Genomic DNA, 26,145 nt, shown 5'->3' on the forward strand with positions numbered 1-26,145 from the left:
GCAGCTCACTGTCCCATGTGGGAATCCAAACCGGCAACGTTGCTGTTGAGAGCTCGTGCTCTAACCAACTGAGCCATCTCGCCGCCTCACCATGCTTTTTAAAGGTGAACTTTCAGGAGCCCAGAATAAAATACTAGATCTTCTTTCTTAGACTCTTTTGTTTTGTATGGTGCATCACACAAAGCAAACTGACAGGGCTTCAGAGGCAGTAACTTCACAAAAGATGTGTAGAGGTCCTCTAAAGTGTCACACACCAAGATCTGTTTTGCTTCCTCTACAATTATTTGTCTTTTGTCATTGCTTAAACAGAAGAGAACTGCTTTCTTGCTTTGATCTCCTTTTGTGTAGATTTCCTTACTTTCATACTGTGTTTCCCAGAAAATAAGCCCTAGCCGGACAATCAGCTCTAATGCATCTTTTGGAGCAAATATTACTATAAGACCGTTCTTATTTTACTATAAGACCATGTCTTACATAATATAAAATATTATGTAATACCGGGTCTTATATTCATTTTTGCTTATTTTCGGGGAAACAGTATCATTAAAAATTTTGGTGACTTCATCATTCACTGTAACTCCAGAAGTCATAGTATAGTGCTTGTGGCTGCAGTGACAGCTCAGGCTCCAGTCTGTGGCATTGAGGGGTGGGCAGAAACTGTGTCGCTCTTGTTCACATCTGAATCTATACAGCTTAGAACTATGTCTGGAAAATAGTATGGGTTCAGCAAATATTTATAGAATGATATTAGGTTTGTGCAAAAATAATTGCGGTTTAAAAGGTTTAAAAAAAAAATTGCAAAAACCGCAATTACTTTTGCACCAACCTAATAAATGGACTACACTAGAATGGAGTTACTCTAAAGGTAGTAAGCTCCTGCTTTAAGAAACTGTAGAATTTAGAATTCCAAGGAACCTGGGGGGTTATTACAGGTGAGGAGACTGACATTCAGAGTGGTCATATGATTCCTAGGCCACACAGTCCCTTGTCGTGCCAATTGTTGGCCAACCTCTCTCGTGGGGTATGAGTTGCATGGCCACTGCTGCCTCTGCTGTGTGTGTTACTGTTTGGCTGATGAGCACTCGCCGTGGATGTTATAGATAGCTGCTCAGTGTCCCCGGGCTTGTACGGGATGACCAACTACCCTTTCCCCACACAGAGAGCCTATGAACACAGCCAACAGCATTTTCAAGGCTTCTTAGGCACCACAGAGCTTAGAAAGCCCAGCAGTTGGGAACAGTGTGGCCGTAATCAGCAGGCAGTTTTAGCTATTTATTACCTGGCACTGCAGGGAAGGGCAGCTGGCAGTTTTGAGGATCGTTGTCCAGGCTCTCCTCTGGCAACCATCTTCCTCCACCAGCTCCCAACAAAGACATTTAATCCCTCTCTTCCACTGCCCTCAGTTCTACTTGGGCGCGCTTGGAGAGCACAGACCGGAGTACAAAGTGACCCGAGGCCCCTACCACGGCCCATCCCTTCCAGCGCGGGCGCTCCAGCGCGGGGCGGGGCGTGCGGCGTGGGGAGGCCGGCGCGACCCGAGCCGCGCTCGTACACCTTCCGCTGCGATCGGCTCCGCGCGCCGCGCCGGGCTCGCAGGGGCGGGTGCGCGCCCCCGCCGGAGGGAGCGCGCATGCTCCGCCTCTCCCCGCCTCCTGGTGCGCGCCCCGCCCCCTCGGGCTTCGATACGCCGAGCGCTCAACATCCGAGGACTTCGGCCCAGAGTAACCCCGCTCGCGTGACCTTTACCCTCCATTCCTCCTCCTCCTCCCGGGGCCGGCCCGGCGAGCCCCAGGCGGTTGGACGCTCGCTCCCGTCCCTCCTTCCCACCTCCCTCCCCAGCTGCGGCTCACCCCCCTCGCGTCCCCTCCGCGCGATTCCTCGTCATGGCGGCTCTCAGCAAGTCCATCCCTCATAACTGCTACGAGATCGGCCACACTTGGCACCCTTCCTGCGGGGTCTCCTTCGTGCAGATCACCGGGGGCGCCCTGGAGGAGTCCCTGAAGATCTACGCCCCTCTGTACTTGGTGAGACCCGGGAGGCGCGAGTTTCGTGTGCAGGACGGGCCGGGGTGCCGTGTGGCTCCCGAGAGGCCTGGGGACTCGCCCCGTGGCTGTTGCGCTTTGGGAAGGGGTCCGAGGGCTTTTTTGGGACGAGGGTGGGTGGGATGGGGGAGGTCTCAAGGGGCGGGTATCCCAGATCCTCCTCGGGAAGGGCGGAGGGGGAGGGGCATTAGAGGCTGAGCTGTCATCTAAATGCTGGTTGTTGGGAAAGAGGGTGGGCTTCCAACTCGGGAATTAAGTTTAGGACACTTAAAAGTGTGACTACAGGGGGTCTGTGTTAGTGTTCCTCGCTCCTGCCTTGAGATGGGGAGATCGGCGAGGCGATGAGAAACGGCCTGTAATTTATTCTCGTACAAATCCCTCTGTCCCCCTACACCGATTTTTTCTTTTTTCTAAGGGCGTAGTTGACAGCAAACCCCTGCGGCCTCAGATCTTGTCTCATTTTGGAACCACAGGATTGTGGCTTGAGGGTTTTGCAAGTTTTTTTGTGAGTTCACAAAGTAGACACCTTGTTGAGCTTTTGCGTGGTAATTGAAAAGGTGGTGGTTGTAGTCTTCGAGTCAGTGAAGGTGATTAGATCTGACTTTATGTCATCGACCTTTATTACGCAACTTTACATATATGGCAATCCAAGTTTGGGATTTTTAATAGAGAATATTTGGAAATGTGTGTTTGTGTCACCGAGAACTGTAAAGAAAGTTTATTAAATGCTCTCACAAGCATCTTTTTTTTCTTTTTCAGTAATCTTGTCTTTGTTATTAAAGATTTATTACTTTGGTTACTGAAGTTCAGTCTCTCATTTTCTTGCCCAGTAGAAATCTGTGTCCTAAGAAGGCGGAGATAATATTTTTTGTATGGTTCCTAAAAGTTTCATATACTATTCAATGGATGCTCATTTCTTCCTTCCCATTGAGTAATAATTTAGATTTATATCCAGCTATGCCTAGAAATGTGTCTGTAGTACTTTTTGACAAGTTTGATTATTAGTTACGGAGATAACACAGGAGAAGATGGTAGCTTTCTCTGAGCTTGCAGAAGCCAGTGTTATTTTTATCATATAGACTGATGCATTTAAAACTTTAATGTATGTTAGGAATCCCCAGGGAGATCATGCTAAAATGGGGATTCTGATTCAGTAGGTCTGGGTGGGGCCTGAGATTCTGCATTTCTAACAAACTCCCAGATAATATTGATGCTGCTGGACTAAGAGCCACACTTTGAATAGTAGGATTGAGAGTGGAAGCCAATAATAAATGTATTATTGGAGCTGGAAATTTCTCCCTTGATTTTCCTTGGCAGAGAGCCATTTTATCTGCTTTTCCACATGAATTGTGGCCAGTCTCTCTTTATATATACTTGACAGAACATCTACAAATATTATTGAGCTCTTGATATATTCAATAATACAAAAAAGATTATTTCTGTCCTTATAGGAGGATGATGTAGGTGGGGAGAGAGTTTATGCTATGTAATTTCTCTCTTGAAAATCCATAACAACTCTATGAAGCCTCATTCATTCATTCATTCTTCATTCATTCATTCATTCATTCATTCAGCAACTGTTTGTTGAGTGCCTAGGCAGTTGTTGTATCTATAACCTAGACAAGTTATTGGTATGTTCCGTGATAAGCAAGTTCAGGGGAGCAACAGGTATATCCGTTCTTCTGTTCTAGCAGTTGAGGTGTCAGGAAAGGTTTGTGTTTTACTGTTATATCTCCAACTAGATTAAATACTTACTTTCTGAGGATAAATTCTCCATCTTATTTGACTTGTATCACTTATAGCTGTGTATTTCAAACTTTGGGTCACTCCTTATTAGTGGCTGTGAAATAAAATTAGTGGGAATTGACCAATATTTTATTTTAAGTGAAATAGAAGCGAATAGAAAAATTTAGAATTCATGGCAAGGATAAGCATTATTTTATGACAGTTTTGTTTCATTTATATTTGCATGTGTGGCTGGGGCTATTTAGAGCACATAGCAACACTTTGCTCTTTGTCAGTGTTGGATAATTGTTGATTAAATGTGTTTAAATGTGTAACCCCAGGTGCCAAGATACAAGGTAGTACGGGAAGAAGTGGGCTTTTAGGAGGGATTTGGGGCATGTGAATTTGACTCTCGGCTCCATCAGTTACTAGCTGTTTGACTTTTTGCATGTTACTTTGTCATTCTCTGTGAGAATTATGTGAAATAATGCATTGAAGATGCATCATATTTTCTAGTTCATAATAGGTCTTGAATAATTAGGCATTTTTTTCAGAAGATAATATCCCCATCTTTTAGGGCTGTTATAAGGACTTAAATGGGATAATAGTTTGTAGAAATAGCAGCTATCACATAGTAGGGCCCTAATAAAGTGTTGCAATTATTAAAACTGTGCATTCATGATAATTGATGTCTTTATCTCCTGTTAGAATGGTGGTTTGTATTCAGCACTAGCACAGTACTTCTGTGTGGTGTTTAATAAGTCTGAATGAGTGCTAGTATGAATGAATGAACTCATGAATGGTTCAGGAGTAAGGAGATATTTGGCAGGTCTAAGGTAGTGCCCCAGAGAATGGAAGGGTGGATTTAGACGCATTTGATAAGAGACATTTTCACAGAAAGAATGAACGGGACTTAGAGACCGATAATATTGGGGACAGTGTGAGGACTTTTTTGTGCTTCTAGGATTTCAAATCTGATTGATGCTGTTGTCATCATTGATAGAAAAGGAGAAGTTTTGAAGGGAAGCTGATTTGGGGGAAAGTTTAGTCAAGTGTTTTCTGGAGCCTATAAAATAGGTCTTGTGTATTTCCTTTTCATTTGTGGCTATTACCCTGTGTTTTGTACTTAACTGATTTGCTTTTGTTCCTTTCATATTTCTTGTTCAATACATCTGCTCTCATGCTTCTTTTTCATTTTGGTATCTACAACGATTCTTGGTCAGCATTCACCTTATAATGCTTAAACCATGTTGAAATGTAGATGGACTAATCCTTTTAATAGTGAATCTTGGTGTTTTCACAATTTGTAAAAAACATCAATCCTCATTGTCAATCTACTTCATGTTCTTTTTAAAAGAATCTTACGTATGTTGTAATATATACTGACAATTCATGCATGTACCAGAAATGTATTCCAGGAAGTGATATTTTGTTTCTTGAATGTTAGTTATTGCCACACGTTCACAATAAGTGGTACCCCTTGCCACACACATACACTGTTTAAACCTCAGACTGCCACGAAAACTGATAAAAGCATAGTGCCCTCAGTAATGTGTGGCAAATTTAGGATACACAATTGCCCTTTAGAGGGATGGATTCCATACTGTTCATGTACTTAGGTGCCTTCTCTATGAAGAAAACTCGTTCACTTATCTCAGATGGTTCTTAGTTATGCTGTTCCTAGGTGACTTTCTTCAGGACCTCCGGATGAGGATATTGACATTTACCCTTAGCTGACTTCAAAGTAGAACCTTTTGCACTTTGGGGAAGGAATAGGTTTAAAAGCCTGCTATTTCATTGACTTTTAGATGTTTACACCCTTCTTCAGAATATGAACATATTTACTTAATATTTAGTCACTTTGAGCCTTTTAATGTAACAAATTTGTTAGATTGTAAAGGGCCAATTAATCACCTCTAAACTCTGAATAAACACTTACGCAAGTTAAAAAAAACAACTTGTGGACAGTCTTTAGTTAGTTGCTAAAGGCTTGAAAACCATTGACTGAAGAAATCAGTTCAGTGGTATGTACCACTTACTTTGGATGTGTGGCAATAACTAACATTCAAGAAACAAAATACCACTTCCTGAAATACACTTTTGGTCTTTTTAAAAAGTGTTCTCACACAGTTTTACTTTATGGAAAAATGGTAATTCTACAAAACTTCCAAAGCTTAACTGCACTTACAAGAGGCTGTTCGGATTCCTGTATTTCAGTATGGCTTAGGTGGCAGGATCCTGGATGCTGGGATCAATTTGCCAGTGTTAGAATTCTAGCTTACTCCTTCCCAGCTGGGCAACCTCAGACAAATTAACCACTCTAAGCCCCAATTTCTCTGTCTGTAGTTTGGAGAAATGGTACATTTTCACTCCAGAGGTCCTTGTGAGGATTAAATGAGTCACACAGTGTGGACTGAGTTTTTAAAGGCAGTCGTTTAGCAGTTTTCTAGAGAATATGAGACCAGCAAGCGATGAGACTTTTCTAAGTTTTTGGTAATAGGCCATTTGTTTTTGTTTTTCACTTGAGAGAGAGAGAGAGAGAGAAAGAGAGAGAGAGAGATTGATTTTGAGAGAGAGATTAAGGAAAACAAACTGCTGCGAATGCCTACCTGTCTGGATTATTTGACCTTTGGAGATCATGGAATTTTAAATATGTGGACTTTGATTTTTGCTTGAGGCCTAGTTTGGAGGGCAGAGGTGAGGGACTCTTTATCTCTCTGTTCAATAAGTAACTGATGATTTTTGTATGATTTGTTATCCCTTTGGAGATATAATAGTCATTTGGTCTTTTTCTTTTAAATGAGCAATTAAGTGATGAAGTTTTCTATTTATTAACATGACAGTTTGAGTTGAACTTGTTTTTACATGTGACTTCTTGTTATTCTTTAGCTGATCTCTGTTGAATAGAAAGTACAGTTCCAACATATCACTCATAGTTGGAAGTTGACGACTTACTGTTGCACTAAACATTCTCTCAACTCAGCGCTTTTCTGTAGCAACTGTCTCTGAATAGAGCCGCCAAATCTGGTTTACTTTTGTTTGACTGTTTAATTATCATAGATCATTGGTAAAAGTTAATAAATATTGGAGTAAAAGATTGAAATAATTGTGATCCATCACTGTTCATGTTTCTGAGTCAGTAGATTATTATTAAAAGAGGTATTTGGTTGATTTAAAAAAAATTAAAAAGCCTTCAAATCCTTAAGTATTTTTCAATGCCAGCATTATTTCCTTTTGCCTGATCACTAGAAAATTCTCTTCAAATCAAAAGGAGTGCTCCCTTATCTGGGAAAGTTTACCCTCTTCAATAAATTGCTAAATTTTGGTAGAGACAGAAACTCACCTGGAGGAGTAAGGCAGCTAAGTCTACACGGGTATTCCCTGTGTAACACATTTTCCATCACACTGTCTTCATGCCCAACTCTCTAGTTGATTCACTGTGATACAGATTATTTTGATTAACCAGACCTCTTCTTTACTATTTCGAAAATTATATTTTTCATGCATTTTTGACTCTTTAAAACATAGTTTTGATTATTTGCTGATAAATATTGATGAAAAAATATACACTAATGGAGGGGGACTAAGATTTAATGATTTGATTTAATGATTAGATTAGATTTAGTAACATCTAAGCCTGGACTATTATTCCTAATTCAGTTACCTGTTATTTATTGAGTCTGCAGTGTTCAGGGTGCTGTGTCTACCGTGTTTCCCCGAAAATAAGACCTAGCTGGATAGTCAGCTCTAATGCGTCTTTTGGAGCACAAAGTAATATAAGACCTGCTGTTATTTTACTATAAGACCAGTCTTATATAATATAGTATAATATAATATAATATAATATAATATGATATAATACTGGGTCTTATATTAATTTTTTCTCCAAAAGACACATTTGAACTGATTGTCTGGCTAGGTCTTATTTTTGGGGAAACACGGTAGCAGCTGTGTGCTATGTGGTATTGTGGAGAATAAGAAAATGAATGAGACCTTCTTATTGTGACAGTGCGTAGTCCAGGAGGGAAGATTAGGCATGTATTATCCTGTAATAAAAATTCATTGAGATAAATACCATTTGATACAGATAAATGCTTTGAGAGGTCAGAGGTAAAAGGTCACATATGGCTAGGAGACAAGGGGAAACCTAATGGGAGAGGTGACAATTTGATAGCCTTGAAGGAAAAGTAGGATTTGGAAAAGTAGAAATGGTGGTGAATAAGGGAGAGGAATGGCTTGAGCAAAGACATTTAGTAGAACAGGATATGGTGTGCTTTGAAAAATGGGAGGTGGAATTTGGCCTTTATTTGACGTAATAGGTGACCTGTAAACGCTGCCAACAGGGGGTCAGCATGCTTGATGTTGTTTCGCAAAGCGTGTTCTGGCGGAGGTATACAGACCTGTTAGATTTAGTGCCTCAGACGTGAAGCAGGGGAAAGAATCAAATGAAGCCATAAGATTTTCAACCTTCTTGATTGGAATGCATGGAAGATACTGCTTTTGAAAAAAATATTTGTAGCAAAATATGCTGGATTGCATGGGGCATGTTGAATTTTAGCTACTAGTGTAATATAGGAGTGGAGAATGACCAGAAGACATTGAGAAATGTAAAGGTGCTGTTCTAGAGAGAAAGTGGGACTAGAGATTTAGGTTTACATGTCCTAAGAATAAGAGGGGAAAGTTGGAGGTATGGAAGGTCAACAAGTAAGAAAGATCCTTAGGTCTTGAAGAAGGATGTTTAGATGGAGAAGACAACCTGAGGAATGCTCATTTTAGGAACAAAGGAAACAAAAAAGAAAGAAGCAGAGAGATATGAAGAGGTTGAGAGGAGACAGTGTTGCAGAGGTCATGAGCAGGGCCTTTTGGGAGGTACTGTTAAGAGGTGGGAAGACATGGGCTTGCATCTCCTGCCACTTACTTACTGGCTTTTGTGACCTTGAGCAAGGTTCTTACCATACGTGAACCTTAGTGTTCTCATCTACAGAATGGGGGTAAAATACCTATCTCATATCCTTTAAAAATATAAATCAGCGCTTGTTATTCTGCCTGCCCAGACCTCTCGTTGGCTTTCCATCTCAATAAAATGTGAAATCTTTATCATGGCCTACGGAGCCCTGTGTGTTCTGGCTGTTGCTTGTTTCATTGCATTTCATACCATTTTCTGCTTTGCTTATTCACCTCCATTTGATACAATGACACTCTTTGCGTTATATTTTTGAATCTAAGTTTTGTTTTTTTAGAACAGAGAGCTTTTGATTTCTGGGAAATATCTTCGGTTGGACACCAGATTGTCAAAAAACAAACATTTCTAAGGAATAATGAGTATAAGGTGGTTTCTTCTTTTTATGAGTTATGACTTTAAGAAAAAATCTTGCCTCATATTTGTGCATAAATAATATACATGTAAGTAATTGCTTTTATTATAACAAGACAACCTGGATTGAAAGGCTGGAGCACAAATTTATGTTCCATATACCTATCTGTATAAGCTTTGATACTGATAGAAAATGTAGTAAGACTTTGGTAATAGATTTGTAATTTGTTTATCAAATATTTAATGAATATCTATCAGGCATTGTGCTAGGTGACAGGGAAGGGGAGTTAATTGAAGTGACTGCTTAATGAAGAGTTAAATAAAAAGGTTTTAGAAAGTCTTTTCAAAATGTGTTGGTACAATTTCTTGCATTGCTTGTATAGTATAATGAATGTGAAATATGTTTACATCCCTAAGGTCTATACTAGGCACACAGTTATGTATAATATTGATGCTACAGATTTTAAGTAATTTTGCTCTCAGCAGCATTGAAACATTCAGTAAAATGAATTTGTGTGAAGAAAAGTATGGAAAGAGGGAAGAATGCTAAATCAAGTGTCATCAGATTGGAGCAGGTTCCTTTATAAGAATGCTGACTTTTTACAATGTTTTCAACTTATTGCCATTTATGTTATGTAGTCTTTTGACTCCTTACATGTGTCACGTTGCTTTGGTTTCTTCATTTCAACTAGATTTTGTGGGTTTGGACTATGATTAATCCAGTTTGGGAATTGTTTTGAGGGATTCTGTATCCCTTCAGCAATGAAGGAAGTTGTATTCTGATCTTTCTTGGTTTCTAAACCAAGAAAGTAGACATGGGATCATTTTTTTCAGACCTGTATCTCAGAAACTCTGAAGCCCAGAAAACACTGAATTAATCAGGATCAAACTGAATTTTGGAGTGTGCTCACAGTTCCATTTAGAGCACATGAAGAGTGCCTGTAACTGTATTTACTCTGAATCTTCACTTCCTGTCACTCTTTTCTGCCTTCATTTCATTCTTCAAATATTATAGGTTGCCTATAATGTATCAGAAATACAGTGGTGGGAACGAAACATATGTGGACATCACAGCCAAGGGGGAAGATAAGCTTAAAATATACAAAAAATTATTTAAACTGTGGTTAAGTGCTATTAAGAAGTACAGGGTGTTTACTAAGAGTGATAGAAGAGGACCCCTTCAAGTGCGGTGGATTTGGGAAGGCTTTCCCAATGAAGTGACAGTCACATAGTATGTATATGAATACATATCAAGGGACTATGTATTAGGTTTGACATTTATGGCACAAAACTGAAATTTTAATGTGAGGAGATTGAGAAAAATAAGCAGTTACTTTATAGAGAGAAAGATTATTTGATGATTTCTTAAATCCAATATGCTGGCCAAAATTTTTCTTTTCTTTCCTTTTGACTTTGGCCTTTCCTTAAACTTAAAGTCAAAGGCAGTAATAAAACATCTCAGACCATACAAATACCTCGATTAACAGAGTTTCTGAAATTTAACTTCCCTTCTAATAAAATTTTATATTTTAAATTATGTTTTTCTTCATCCATTTAAATATAGATCAAGGTTTAGATAAAATTGTGAAATCTGGGAAGGTAAGCATCTGTATAAAGCTTTCTTTTTCTTTTAACCATAGTTAAGTTTCTTTTCTGGTTTAGGTAGATTGTCAGGGTTATCCCCATAAAAAAAAATAGTAAGGGATTTTATATCTAGCAAATAGCTGATGGGCTAATTTTTAGACTTCAGGATGAATTTTAGCAAATGTGTGAGTATAAGTGCAGTTTAAACCTTTTGAGAATGGCTTTGTTTTCTGTTAATGGAATTTTATATATCAACAAATGGTGAAGGGAGTTTGGTATTTTTTAGTCAGCCTAGTCCCCTGATATGTGTGATTTCTTGTCTTGCTCAAATTGTCCCTTCTTGTCTGGCTTGAATTCTTAGTTTGCTTGCATTCTGTTTTAAGGATTCAATTCATTACACCCAGCACTCTTATTGGAGAGACTGGAATATTTGTGCATACCTTCTGTTTTTCATATAAGTAAAGTTCTTTGATAAGAAGCATATTATTAGAATTTTCTTCATTAATTAAAGTATTTATTAAATTAGACCTCATGATATTTATACTTCAGTATGCGGAAGATGGCTTGGTATAAAAAATTACTTGGTTTAAGATTATTGTATTTCATGGTGAGTTGTATCAGGAAGTTGAAGTAACAGTTGTGTGTTTTCAAGACTGTCCTTACATTACCAAAAACATTAATATTACTCAGTTTGGACCAAGGCTATAATGTATGCAAGGCTCAGTCTGAGCCTTGTTCTTGATTATATTTTTGTCTCAATATTATATCTAGAGTATATTTTGAGGTTTATCTTTAAAGCCTATGTCAACTTCCATATAAATTTGAAAGTGGACCTTTTATTGAGAGTAAGCATATTATTATAAGGCTTGATTTGATGGTGGTGATCATTAAAGCTTTGATGGCATGATTTTCTTTATAGGGAGGCTTTATAGTAAGTAGCTAAGGAAAACTTTTGAAGATTTGCTTATATTCTCTAGCATGTATTATTAACAAAGTTGCCCTAGTTTTTTTTTTAATTCTTTTAATGTTTATTTTTTAATAAGCCAGTTGTCTGTACATGACGAGGCAGCATGGTGTAGTACATTGAATATAACTTACAAGATCTTAGATTTTATTTTGGTCTAAAACTTATAGTATGACCCTCAGTTTTCTCACTTACAAATAGATGGTAATCCTGCTTTAACTATTTCATGACTTGTTGTGGGAATCATATGAGAATAGTGCATATTAAAATCTTTGAAAACTGTAAAAAGATATGTGAATGTTAGTCTGTGATACTTGGTTTCTTGTCTTTTTGTTTTAGATATTTAAATTTGGCTTCTGTATCTTATAGTTTTAATCTTAAAAGTAAAAATGTTGGAAGCAATTTAAATGTAGTGTACTAGGGTTCTCCAGAGACACAGAACCAAAAGTGTGTGTGTGTGTGTGTGTGTGTGTGTGTGTGTGTGTGTGTGTCTGTGTGTGTGTCACACATACCATATATATGTAGAGATGGCCAGGCAGAGAAGGCTCGGCTTATTATAAGGAATTGGTTTACACAATTATGGAATCTGAGAAGTCCCAAGGTCTGCAGTTAGCAAGCTGGAGACTCAGAAGAGCTGATGTGTAGTTCCAATCCGAATCCCAAACGCCTGAGAACCAGGAGAGCTGATTGTGTAAATTTCAGTCCGAAAACTTTCAGGCTTGAGACCCAGGAGGAGCAGATGTTGCATTCTGAGACTTTAGGTGGGAAAAGACTAATGTCTAGTTTTTTGTTGTTTTTTTTTTTTAATATATCTGTTGTTTTTTTCTCTATTTTTTGTATGTTTTTTCTTTCCGGAAGGGCAGCCTGAATTGCTGTAGGGGCTAGGAAATCACACATTTTTGTTTGTAACATGCACTATGGATAAGTGAGACTGGTTCTCATGTAGAATATGTCAGACTTCAACAGCAGGTGTGGTGGTGAAGAGCATGGACCCTGGAGCCTCTTCCCTGTGTTTAGTCCCTGCTCTGCTACTTGTAGGTTGTGGGACTTAGGGCAACATAATCTCTTTGTGCTCATGTTTTCTTATCTCTAAAGTAGAGATCATAACTGCCCATCTCATAGACTGTTTTGAAGATGAAGTGAATTAACATTGATGTGGTGTTTAAAGCAGTGCCTGTCACATAATAAGTATTATAAATGTTTGATATATAAATAATAAGTATTCTGTTAATAAAATATTAAAACATGTAAATTCCTTATTTTGTTTTCTTTAAAGCAGTTGTTTTCACTTAAGAGGTAATTTTGTCTTCTTGGAGACATTTGGCAATACGTGGAGAAATTTTTGGTTGCCATAGCTCAGGGCGTGCTGCTGGCATTGGTAGACTGGAAGTAAGGAATGCTGCTAGACCTCCTATTATGCGTGGGATGGCCGTCCACAACAGTAAGTTTATCTGGTGCAAAACATGTAAATTCCCTTTGAGGGCCAGTTCGCTTCCTTCTGTTCCAGGGCCACAGAGTAGACTGCATTCCCACTACGAGTTAACCATCTCTGTGGGCCATGTGCAGCGTTAATGACATGGGGAAACAGACAAGAAAATATAAATGAATAAGATGAAATGCATAATGCATGTAGCCCCGATAGATGTTGAATAGTGATATTTTTGTAAAGAAACTCCTAAATTGGGGGCCTATCATGGTAAGGTTGCGTCAGCCTTTGTGTTAGTCAGGTTGGTCTTCATATTTGCTCTTCATGAACTGTGCTGAAATTCTGCCTGCCTTTTGACTTACACCTGGAATGTTCATGAAGATATTTGCCTATGTTTGCTTCTGGATACTTTATTTATACTTTTCAAAGTTAAGTCTATAGCCCGTCTTAGATTAATTTTTGTGTATAGTATGAGGCAGGGGTCAAGGTTAATTTTTGTTCTACACAGACAGCCAATTCCTCCAGTACCACTTATTTCAAAAAATGCCATAACTTTATAAGTGGGGTAAAAGAGCTCATTGTCGTTTTGTTTTACAGTGTTGACCTTTTATTTTTATTTTTCAACATAATGATTTGATCTACATATTATTTTCAACAAGGTAATTTGATATACATATACGTAATGAAATAATTACTACAGTCAAGCTAATTAACATATCATTTCCTCACGTAGGGACTTTTTTTGTGATGAGAGCACCTGGACTCTACTTTGCTAGCATATTTCCAGGATTCGTCCCAGTCATGCTATACATTAGATCAGTAGACTTATTCATACTGCATAACTGCAATTTTCCTTTGACCAACATCTCCCTGTTTTCCCCGCTGCCTCAGCCACTGGTAACCACCATTTTACTCTGCTTTCATGAATTCTACATTAGATTCCACATTTAAGTGAGATCATGCAGTATTTGTCTTTCTGTGCCTAGCTTATTTCACTTAGCATAATGTCCTCCAGGTTCACCCATGTTGTAGCAAATGATAGGATTTCCTTCTTTGTAAAGGCTAAATAATATTCTATGGTATATATGTATTGCAATTTCTTTATTCATTCATTCATCAGTGGACACTTATGTTGATTTCATGTTTTATCTTTTCAAAGAAACAACTTGTAGTTTTATTGATCTTTTGTATTATTTTTTAAGTCCCTATTTCATTTATTTTTGGTCTGATATTTTCTTCCTTCTTTTACCTTTTTTTTAGTTTATTGTTTTTCTAGATTCTTGAGGTATAAAGTTAGGTTATATGAGATCTTTCTTCTTTTGATATGTAGGCATTTATTGCGATAAACTTCCCTCTTAGAATTGTTTTTGCTACATCCCAAAAGTTTTGATGTATTACGTTTCCTTTTTCATTTGTCTTGAGATTTTTTTATTTTCTTTTTGATTTTTCTTTGATCCATTGTTTTTTTCATGAGTGTTAATTTTCACATGTTTATTAATTGTCCAATTTTGCTCCTGTTATTCACTTCTAGTTTCATACTGTTGTGGTCAGAAAAGATACTTGATGTAATTTCAATCTTCTTAAATTTTTTAAGACTTGTCTTGTGGCCTAACATATGATCTATCATTGAGAATGTCCTATGTGGGGCTTGCAAAGAATGTGTATTCTGTTCTCGTTGGATGGAATGTTCTATATATGTCTCTTAGGTCCATTTGGTCTGTAATCTTCTTTATTGATTTTCTGTTGAAAGTGGAGTATTAAAGTTTCTTGCTGTTACTGTATTGCCGTCCTTCATCAGGCTGGTCTGTTGCCTGGGGGCAGGCCTAGAACCTGGGTTCACTGGTATGGCCCTTGTGCTTGGGTCCATGTGTGCGGTCCTAAGATCTGGGACTTTGGTGTTTGGCTTGAGGCCTGGATCTGTACGGCAAGCCTGGAGCCTGGTTTCTTGGGGTTTGGCCTTCTGCTGAGATGGGCCTGTAGCCTGAGACTACTTGGATGTTCCTGTATCTTGGGTTTGTGTGGTGCCCGGTTTCACTTGATAGGCCTGGTGCTGGAGTTTCTGGCAAAGTTGGATGCTCACTTCACCCTTCTTCCTCCATTGGGTGAGTGTCTCTTTCCATACTGCGTTGCCTGGGGTTGGAATTGGGTAATGTGGGAAATGTGAGATTGCCTTTCCTACCCTCTTCAATGCTTTTCATATTTCTGTGCTCAGCCCAGGAGCTATAATCTCTCACCTGGAATCCTTAGCTCTTGTGAAGGTATTTTTGTGCATGGATAGTTGTTCAAACTGCTATTTCTGTGAGGGGATGAGTGCTGGAAACTGCTATTCTGCCATCTGGCTGATGTCACTCCTGTGTCATTTAATTCAACCTGTTTAATAAGTGAGGAAAATGAAATTTAAAGAGCATCTAAACAAGGATCCTTCATAGAAATTGTTAGTTGTCGAGCTAAGATTAAAAGTCATATCTCTTGATTATTTTGTATTCTATCATACTGATTATTTCTGTTTCTTATTCAGATTTTTTTTCTGTAATAATTAATCCCCACTTTCTCATACTTTTCCCCTCCCACCAGTTTTATAAATGTAATCATGTTTATTGTAGAATGGAAAGTACCCCAAAACCAAAAGATTAAAATAATCTACGTTCAGAGATAACCAATGCATAATGTTCTAGCATTTGTTTCATATGTTCATTAGAAAATATTGTTTTGCAGTGTGTCTTTTCACTTTATAGTTTGATTTATTTTTCTTTGGTCATTAAAGAGTCTTTCAAAAACTAGGTTATATAAATAAACAAACATTGGTATACATTTTAATCTAGTACTATTACGTACCTTGTGCTTAGCTAAATGTTTTCATGGATATTTGGACAATTCATAAGGAACTAATGTGGAATTACTTGGTCAAAGCATATGAACATTACAACATTTTTGCGCTGAAATATGTTTGTAAAGGTGTATGATGATGTCTGATAATGCTTTTATACACGTGTGGATGTGCTCTTACAATTACTACATGGCTAATACAGTTACTCTTAACATTATTTGGTTAGATCAGTGCTTCCTAACCTTTTTTCATACTATAGCATGCTTTGGTATACATAGAAAAATGACAATAATTGTGTGGCATGCTAGGGAAAACTGCGATGGTTTTCACCTTGCTTTGTTACCGGAGGCCTGGCCTGGCTACCCAGACTGTTGAAAGGATCAGTATTTCAGCCACTTATAAACCCTGGTTGGAAGCTCTGGGTTAGAGCACAGTGCTGATAAGGTCCTAAGTTATTTCCCACGTTTTATGTCAGATTTTCTCTGCTCTACTGTTCTTGTATATTTAGGTGTTTTGCAGTATTTGTAATTACAGACAGTACTATGAATGCAACTTTTGGTGGAAATAAGCACTTATTTCTCTTGTTTATAAACCTAGGAGTGGAATTGGTGGATCATAGATTAAGTATACCATGTTTCCCTGAAAATAAGACCTAGCTGGACCATCATCTGTAATGAGTCTTTTGGAGCAAAAATTAACTTAAGATCCGGTCTTATTTTAATATAAGATGAGGTATAACATAATATAATATATGTAATAAATATAACAAATAATAAATACTTTATAATATAATACCGGTTCTTATTTTATTGTAATATAAGACCGGTCTTATATTAATTTTTGCTCCAAAAGATGCATTAGAGCTGATGGTCTGGCTAGGTCTTATTTTCGGGGAAACACGGTACATTTAGTTTTATTAGATAATAATAGTTTTCCAAAGTAATTGCACAGTTTTACATTCCCACCCTCAATGTGCGAAGTTCCAATTACTTTATTTTAGACAATACTTTGCATTATCAGTTCTTTTTATTTTAGTCACTCTGTTGGTGTGCAGTAGTATTTCATCGTGTGGTACTCGGATGAATAATGATGCTGAGTGTATTTCATATGCCCACTGGCCATGTGGATGACTGCTTTTTTTTTTTTTTTTTACTTGAATGTTTTATTTTAAGATAATTGTAGATTCTTAGGAAGTTGTAAGAAATAATAGAGAAATAATAGGGATTGGGTTTCTACCAACGGTTTTGTCTTGCAAAATGATAGTAAGATATTGTAACCAAAATATTGCCATTGGTATAGTCATGATGCACAGCACTTCCATCACCACCATGATCTCTTATGTTGCCTTTTATAGCCACACCCACTTCCCTCTCACTTCCTTACTTCCTCTTTACCCCTAGCAACCATGACTTTATTCTTCATTTCTATAATTTTGTCTTTTCAAGAGTGTTATATAAGTGGAATCATACAGTATGTAGTCTTCTGGGATCGGCCCTTTACATTCAGAATAATACTGTGGAGATTCGTCAAGGTTGTTTCCTGTATCGCTAGCTTGTTTGTTTTTATTGCTGAGTCGTATTCCATGGTATGTATACACCCCAGTTTTTTAACCCATTTGCCTCTTGCATGGCATCTGGTGGTTTTTGATTTTTGACTGTTACAAACAAAGCTGCTGTAAACTTTTGTGCACAGATTTTATGTGAACATACATTTTCATTTCTCTATGATAAACACCTAGCACTGCAATTCCTGGGTCATATGCTAGTTGCTCGTTTAGTTTTTAAGAAAATGTCACACCGCTTTCCAGAATGGCTGTGCCATTTCACATTACCCCCAACAAGGCATGCGTCTTTGTCAGTATTTGGTGTTTTCAGTATTTTAAAATTTTAGACATGATAGTTGTATAGTGATAGCTCGTTGTAGTTTTTCTTTTTTTAAATTAAATTTGTTGGGGTAACAATGGTTAGTAAAATTACATAGGTTTCAAGTGTGCATTTCTATAATATATCACCTATATATCACATTGTGTATTTTAATTTCCATTTCTTTAATGGCTGATGTGCTAATTTTTCATTTGCATATCCTCTTTGGTGATCTGTTCATGTCTTTTGCCATTTTCTAATTGTATTGTTTGTTTTTTTAATGTTGAGTTTTTACATTTCCTTATATTTTCTAGATACTGGTCCTGTAGTTTACAAGTATTTTTTTCACATTTGCAGCCAGTCTTTTTGTCTTTTTAACAGGTCTTTCACAGTTAACTTTTGAATTACCAAATTACACTTAATTTTGAAGTGTAGTTTACAATTTTTCCTTTTGTGAATTGTGCTTTTGGTGTCAAGTCTAAGAACTCTGCCCAGCCTTCGCTCACTACGATTTTCTTTGATATTTTTTGTCCTATATTTCTGTAGTTTGATGTTTTACATTTATGTCTATAAAGCATGAGGCTTAGATTGAAGTTAAAATATATTTTTTGTTTTCCTTGTGGATGTCCATTTACTCTAGCACTATTTGTGGAAAAGGCTATTCCTTTCTCCATGGAATTGTCTTTGTACCTTGTCAAAAATCAGTTGGATGTATTTATGTGGATCTATTTCTATGTTCTGTATTCTATTTCATTAATAGAATAATTTGTCTTTCTGCTAGTATCACAAAGCATGATATCTGTAGCTATATAATAAGTCTTGAAAGTGGATAGACTGAGTCCTCCTAGTTTATCCCACGTTTCAAAGTTGTTTTGGCTTTTATAGTTCCTTTGCTTTTCTATATTAATTTCAGGATAGTCTTGTCTATTTCCACAAAAATCTTTCTGAGATTGTGATAGAAATTTTGTTAAACCTATATAGCACCTTGGGGAGAATTGACATCTTACCATGTTGAGTTTTCTAATCCACAAACATTTATTTATATAATATTTGGTTTCCTTCATCAGAATTGTGTAGTTTTTACTATTAGTCCTACACAAGTGTTGTCAATCTTTTCCTAAATATTTCATTTTTTTTAGAAGTTATAAATGCTATTGTATTTTTAATTTCAGTGTTCATTGCTCTTATATAGAAATACCATTTTTTTATGTTTATCTTATATCCTATGCTTCTGATGAATTTTTTTTTAAAGATTTTATTGGGGAAGGGGAACAGGACTTTATTGGGGAACAGTGTGTTTTTCCCAGGACCCATCAGCTCCAAGTCAAATTGTTGTCCTTTCACTCTTAGTTGTGGAGGGTGCCCCCCAGCTCCAAGTCCAGTCGCCATGTTCAATCTAGTTGTAAGGGGCGCAGCCCACCATCCCTTGAGGGAGTCGAACTGGTAACCCGGTGCTCAGAGCTGGGCTCTAACCAACTGAGCCACCTGTCCGCCCTTTGCTGAACTTTTCTTTTCTTTTTTTAACGTTCTTATTTAGTTCTAGGATTTTTTTTTTTATTAAGATTCTTTATTAGATAATCATGTTATCTGCAAATAGGGATAGTTTTATTTCTTCCTCCCCAGGAACAGAGGGGCTTTTATTTTTTTCCTGTAACTACTTGAATATATAATAAAGTACCAGATTCTGCCCATTGTTCAGTCTAAAATGAAGGAGACATTTACATTTCAAAATCTGAAGATGTTAGGGGAATGACCATTAGAACTGATGAGATAATTGAAGATCAGGGAGTAATTGAAAATGATACCAACATTTTGTTCCTAAGTAATTGGGCAGATGTAATGCTACTACTTGAGGTAGGAAATTCGGAAATGAAAGCATTTTGGGGAAATATAACGTGTTCTACTTTGATGCCTGTAGTATATCTGTGTTGACATGTCCAATAGACATTTGAAGTATGGATTAAAAATTTAGGGGAGAGATTGGAGGTATAGTAAGAATTCCTACTTTGAGATGATAGATGATGCCGTGGGAGAGAGCCTATGTAGAATGAGTAGTGATATGAGGAAGAAATGCTAACAAAGAAATAGCATCTAGAGATATGATGGGACAATGAAAAGAATGTACTGACACAGAAAGCATAGAAGCCTTTTTGGTCAAAATTCCACCTGTTTGTCAAGATTCATCTTAGAGAGAGTTCAGTGAAATCTTCCAGACATCATCACCTTTCCAGTCCCATCTCCGTTAAGTCATACCCTAATATGTGTTTTTAGAGCATTTCCTTCCACCTTTAGTGTAGCACCATTGCTATATTGTTTCTGTACCTGTGTCCCTTTCAAGATTTTATGTTCCTTGGAGGCAAGGATTAGATCTTATTCATCATTGTTTTTCCTGTGTATGGCATAATTCTTAATAACAATTTGTTTAATTGAATGAAGTTGTAGACGGTCAGTTTCAGAGGCTTCAAAGGGATAGAGTAAGAAAAGAACTGAGAAGAGGCCATTAGATTTGTTGGTCACTGACCTTAGGTCAAGTGTTATCTCTAGGACCATGGGGAAGTAAATGGAGAGTTCTCTAGTCTTGCTTTGCTCAAGTCATTCTTCCTTTTCTATATTCCCTCCCTCATTCCCTAAATATGTCCTTCTAACATTTGTTCCTTTGATAATATTGTTTTATCATGATGGAAAAGTCTTCCTTCCCAGTGACCTGTGAGAATTCTACTATTCTTCCAAATTTAGCTTATATCCCCTTCTAAATGAAACTGCTGCCTGTATTCACTCTTTGCTAACCTTCCAAAGCATTTTGTATTGCTAATACTTAACCATTCTTCAATGTTTCTATCCATTTCTTATATAATATTATGATTCAGATGATTCATATGATTTTTATTTCCTATAACATTAAATTGTACACAATAAATACTTAGATTTCATGTCTTGATTTTTAAAGATCATTACTAAATTATCTCAGAGCTTTTTTGTTTTGTTTTAATCGAGAAACCTTTCTTTTAAATTCAAAGTTCACACACACACAAAACCCTAAAAAATACATGTTTTCCATCTAAATTTAAAAGATAAGTCATGAAGATTCATAAGTTGATATTCTTTATAAAATATTTCCGTGATAGACATCTGCAATTCTCTATATAAGAACTTGTTCCTGTTTCTGTGTTCTAGTTGCACATGGTATCTACCCATATTATGCTAGGTTCTCAATATTTGTTTTTCGGGTCTTTTTTTTTTTTGGATGACCTCCAGTAGGTCAGAAATCATTCATTTTATTTTTTATTTTTTTATTTTTGTTTTTTTACACAGTAGTCATGTTTGAATAACAATGAATTTCTCTGCTTTCTCTCATTGAAGTTTTCTAGTGCCCAGGCTGATGATATTCATAATGTAATTTTGTTTTGGCATTCAACCTTTATTTGAATTATACGTTTTTTTAAATTTAAAAATATATTTTGTTTTAAAAATATATTTAAAAATACATTTAAAATTATATTTTGTTTGAAAAAGTATAAAACTTCTTTAAGACATTATAAATCTTTACCTCACCATTTGGTGGTTACTTATTACATGACCCACATTGTAATTTCTTGGTGTATATTTTACCCATTATACCTTCAATAAATTAAAGTGTCTTCTGTCTCAGGAATTGTATTTTTATAGAGGAACCAGTATAATACCAGGGTTTTTAATTTTAAAATATATGCTATTATTCAGTAGCTTCCATGTAAGAGCTAATTTAAGTGGGAAAAGTTGGTTGGATTAAACAAAAAAGCCTTTCTCTTTTCAGATTGCAGCAATTCTCCGGAAACGAAAATTAGACTATTATTTACACAAATTACTCCCTGAGATCCTACAATCTGCTTCATTCCTGACTGCTAATGGGGCCTTGTATATGGCTTTCTTTTGCATTTTAAGGTTGGTACTCAAAATCACCACTGGAGGTTAATGCAAATTCCTTTGTTGAAACGGAAACAAACATGTTTATATAAATGTTGTGCAGGTCACTGCTTGTATATTCCTTTTTTTCTCTCTGAAATGACATTTATTTATCCCAAAGAAAGCTTGTAAAACAAGGAGTTGTGGGCCTCATGGCCTAAGGATATAATATAAACTTCAAGTTATTGCTGTGATTATATAGCAAAAGTGCTTTAAGTATTATACATTTTCTGAGGGCTACTTACATTTACCAAGTTGCTGATGAGGATTTCTTAACTTTTCAGTTCCATAGATCAGGAATTCAAAGCAGTTGTCCATGATTTACATTAAGTCCATATACCGTGAACAGACTTCAAAAGGACTATAAAATGCTCATGTTTATATATAGAACAGTAAATTAACTGATGGCGTGTCCTACTGATGAAACTTTTGGTCCTTATTCAGTCTTATGTACATTACCTGTGTGACATGTATCATACAATGTAGATGCGGTTAGAGTTCAGTTTTTAGTACTGTGACATACCTAACATATTTATTAGGTATTTTACTTTTTACCTTTTTCCCCACTGATTGTTGAAAACCCAAACTAGTGGTTTTTTTAATCTGTCAAGTTTAAAATACTAACTTCACATTATCCTCATGTTAGTGTTATCTAATTAGTGTTGCCCAAAGTTATATACCTGTGTTGCCCACAGGTATATTTTAACTGCAGTTAAAAATATAATTTCCAACTTTTTTTTAGAGATTTTTCCCCCCCCTCAAAACATTAATAAACTTTTAGATTGTGCAGAAAATAATTGATAGGGTTTATACTGTTGAGTAAATCATACCCTTAAATTGACTTGAGAAACTGTATCATGTGATCTCTGGAAAGTTTCTAACACTTCTTAAAACTCCAAGAATAAAGTTATAAGATAATTAGGCTTTAAAAAATCACAGTGATAATAAATTGCTATTGCAGCATTTTTTTTTTATATTCTGTGAACCTGTTTGGTTACGTTGTGGAAACATAAAATACTTATAATAAGGTAACACCTATGTTCCTCCTGTAACTGAGTCATTGAGTAATTTTTCTTTAATTTTTTACATTCAGTAACTTAAGTCCTTTGTGGATTTTATGTTAGAGGGAGAACGGCTGCCAGTCTTCTCAGGCAGAATATTTCCGATGTCTGTTTCAGAAATATCCATGTTATTTATGCTTAGTAGATTTTCTAATTTTTTTAAAGCTAAGTTTCAGTTAAAAAGATCATTTCATCTATGATTCTTGATGTATTAGGTTGTTGCCAAAGTAATTGCGGTTTTTGCAATTTTTTAACATTTTAAACCACAATTTTGTACCAACCTAGTATATGTATTTTCCTATGAAGTGTCATTTAACAATTGACCAACTTTGTTCAGGTAATTTCTTATAATTTTTATGTGCTGCTTCTCCCTTTCTTAGGAACGTACTGTCTTTGAAAGGACAAAAAAATCTTCCTTACGTCTCCTAACTTTTTTTTCTCTTTAAAAACCCAAGCAGCTAATTGGCCATTTATAATGTGTGAGGCACTTTACAGATTCTTACTGTCAAAGGACGTATTCTAGTAAATGAAAAATTACATACACATGTAATTAAAAATATGAATTAATTTATTTAGTAAGTTCTGTGAGAAAGAGTTATTAAGGGTTGTAGAAGCAAAGAGGGAAACATTTGTTGAATATCTATTATATGTTAAAAAATACTACTAATAATAGTTATAATTGTAAAAACAGTTAACATTTTCTGAATAGTTTCCATGTACCGTGCATGGTGCTGGGGAATATCTCATGTAGTCCTCATAACAACTATATGAGATAGGTAATATTCCCATTTTATAGAGAAGGAAACTGAGAACAAATAGGGTTTCTGCATAGTGAGCCATGTTGGATCCAGGGAACATATAGATGAATTATTGGAAGGAGAGATGCCTGTTACTTTGCTGTTGTAGTAGCCTGAATGATGAGAGAGGGTGAGGGACCTATCTAAAGCTGGGGACAGTAGGTTGGAGAGGAATTTGAGAGATTAATTGCATATGGAAAAATTTAAGGGAATGATTGAATATCATTAACAGAGAAGGGGTAACAGAGAAGGAGAAGCCAAGGATGTCTCTATGTGTCACATTTGGGTGGATAGGTACTTGTTGATGCCATTAACCTAGGAAAATAGAGAATAAGTTCCTGAGGATGGGGGAGAGAGATAATGAGTTTGGTTTTGGAATTTGAGGTGCTGTGGGACATTTATATAGAGGGTGGACTGAGATGGGCAATTTGTATTCGTAATAACTGAAATGACCAACTAGAAATTTCAAACAAACGTTCCAAATTTGAATTTCAGGAGGATACTTGGAAAATTCTACTCATGGAGTCCTGGCTTTGGTGCCGCTTTGCCAGCATCTTATGTGGCCATTCTAATCGAACGAAAAAGCAGGTAAATTTTTACACGTCTACGTATTTAATAGAACTGATTTATTGCCAACTAGAACATTTTGTTTCCTTATCGTTTATTGTAGTCCAGGTATGAGAAATAGTTCCACATGTCTTCTGGTCTTGCAAATATTTGATGGAAAATTTAATTGTATATTAGTATTATTTTTTATGCTTATTAAGCCTAAAAATATAAAGATTGACATTATAGAACAATAATACCCATTAGCCTTTGTTTACTAAAAAATTAGAGAGTTCTCTAATGTGCCTAACTAAAACATGGTATATACAAATTCGAATTTAAGATCTCCATAACACAATACCATTATCACACCTGAAGTAATGAACAATAGTTTTTTTTTAAATTAAGCTTATTGGGGTGACATTGGTTAATAAAATAATATAGATTTCAAGTGTACAATTCTATAATACATCATCTGTATATTGCATCGTGTGCGCACCACCTAAAGTCAAATCTAAGAGTAGTTTTCTATTATCATCTAGATCTATAGTTTGCTTCAGGCTCATTGAGTGACTTCTGTTAAATCAATTATTATTTTTAAGGCAGCTTCTCATTAAAAATATGTTTTCATCTTTATTCAACTTGAAAATGTTCTATGTGAAATGATAAGATTTCTATAAAATGCTGCAAACAGTAATGTGAATTGTTTAGTCAGGTAAACAGTTGAAGATAAAGCTTTTATACAAAAGAATTTTTGCCATTGCATGAATAATTATTGTTGACAACTGCATTGACTCCATCTTTATCCCAGATAATGAAGATGGGGTCATGTATTAATCAACTTGGGGTCATCTTTCAGTTTATGAAAATGTTTATTATAGTCATTGATCCCCTAGTAAGAGTATAGATAGGTCTTATCAGGTAACCGATTATTTACTTAAACCACCTGAAGCCACTTTTGATGTATTCTTATAAATGTACTATTATCTAAATTTGTGGTTCTCTGTTTGATTATATCAAAATTCTTTTGGATTATTAAAATTATTAAAATCAAAGGACTGGTAGATATTATTACAACAGCATCATCAAGTCAGCATTGCTCGAAGCTTAGGATACTCCATTTGAGAAGACAGTACAGAATAATATAAATAGTGTAGATTTTGGAGCTGTACTACTGGCTGAGGACACTGCCAGTTACTGTGTGACTTCTATGGCTGTTCCTCACCTGAAAATGGATAGTAATAATCTACTCACACAGTTGTTCAGAGAATTAAATGAGTTAATATATGTAAAAGTACACAGAACAGTGCCTGTCATATAGTATTAAGTATTAAGTATTATTGCTGTTTTCCCAAAAAGTAATGAGAAAGTTATTCTGGTGATTGTAACTTCCTGATCAATTTAAAAATATGCATATTGGTTTTGGAAATATGATTTCAAAATATATTATTCATACATGAAACTTTAAAGATGCTTTAAACCAAGTTTGCTACATTTATTTTTATTACTTGAATAATCAGATAGCATTGTTGAAGTTATTTGCTTTTTGAAGTTATATTCTTTTCTGTTGATGTGTTAGTCCAGGTCTTATTTTTATAATATTTAAAAAAGTCGAACTTTTCTTTGAAGACCAACATTTGTTTAAATGCAGTAATACTAAAGTAAAGTTTATTGATATTAAACTATAATTTCTTAAGGCATAAAGAGGTTTCTTTGAAGTAAGGTGATAACTTGGATTTTGGTTACTAGTTTATTTCCTATTCTCTTTTTACTTTTGATAGTGAACTTTTTTAGAAAAAGCTTTCTGCTTTTATTTGCCTTAAATGAGTTATTGCAGTTTTTTTTTAAAGATTTTTATTGGGGAAGGGGAACAAAACTTTATTGGGTAACAATGTGTACTTCCAGGACTTTTCTCCAGTCAAGTTGTTGTTCTTTCACTTACTTGTGGAGGGCGCAGCTCAGCTCCAGGTCCAGTTGCCGTTGCTAGTTGCAGGGGGCGCAGCCCACCTCCTTCAGCTGAACAGGCACCTTGCTGGCTTGAGCCAGCGATGCTCT

The 26,145-nt window shown here is 36.1% G+C and overlaps 1 protein-coding gene across 2 annotated transcripts in view; it reads left to right on the forward strand.

The window, feature by feature from the left end:
* The first annotated feature begins 1,674 nt into the window (after window positions 1-1,674).
* TMEM135 (transmembrane protein 135) overlaps window positions 1,675-26,145 on the forward strand; it is a 222,271-nt gene continuing 197,800 nt past the window's right edge. Inside the window, exons 1-3 of one of the 2 annotated variants that reach the window (XM_081064964.1) lie at window positions 1,675-2,024; window positions 21,538-21,665; window positions 24,040-24,132. In XM_081064964.1, the coding sequence (XP_080921090.1) occupies window positions 1,884-2,024; window positions 21,538-21,665; window positions 24,040-24,132 (362 nt within the window). In that variant the 5' untranslated portion in view covers window positions 1,675-1,883. The remainder of the gene's footprint in view (window positions 2,025-21,537; window positions 21,666-24,039; window positions 24,133-26,145) is intronic. The other variant, XM_081064963.1, reaches the window with a different exon arrangement.

The sequence above is a fragment of the Rhinolophus hipposideros genome, assembly GCF_964194185.1.
Source record: "Rhinolophus hipposideros genome assembly, chromosome: 10".
Lineage (NCBI taxonomy): Eukaryota > Metazoa > Chordata > Mammalia > Chiroptera > Rhinolophidae > Rhinolophus > Rhinolophus hipposideros.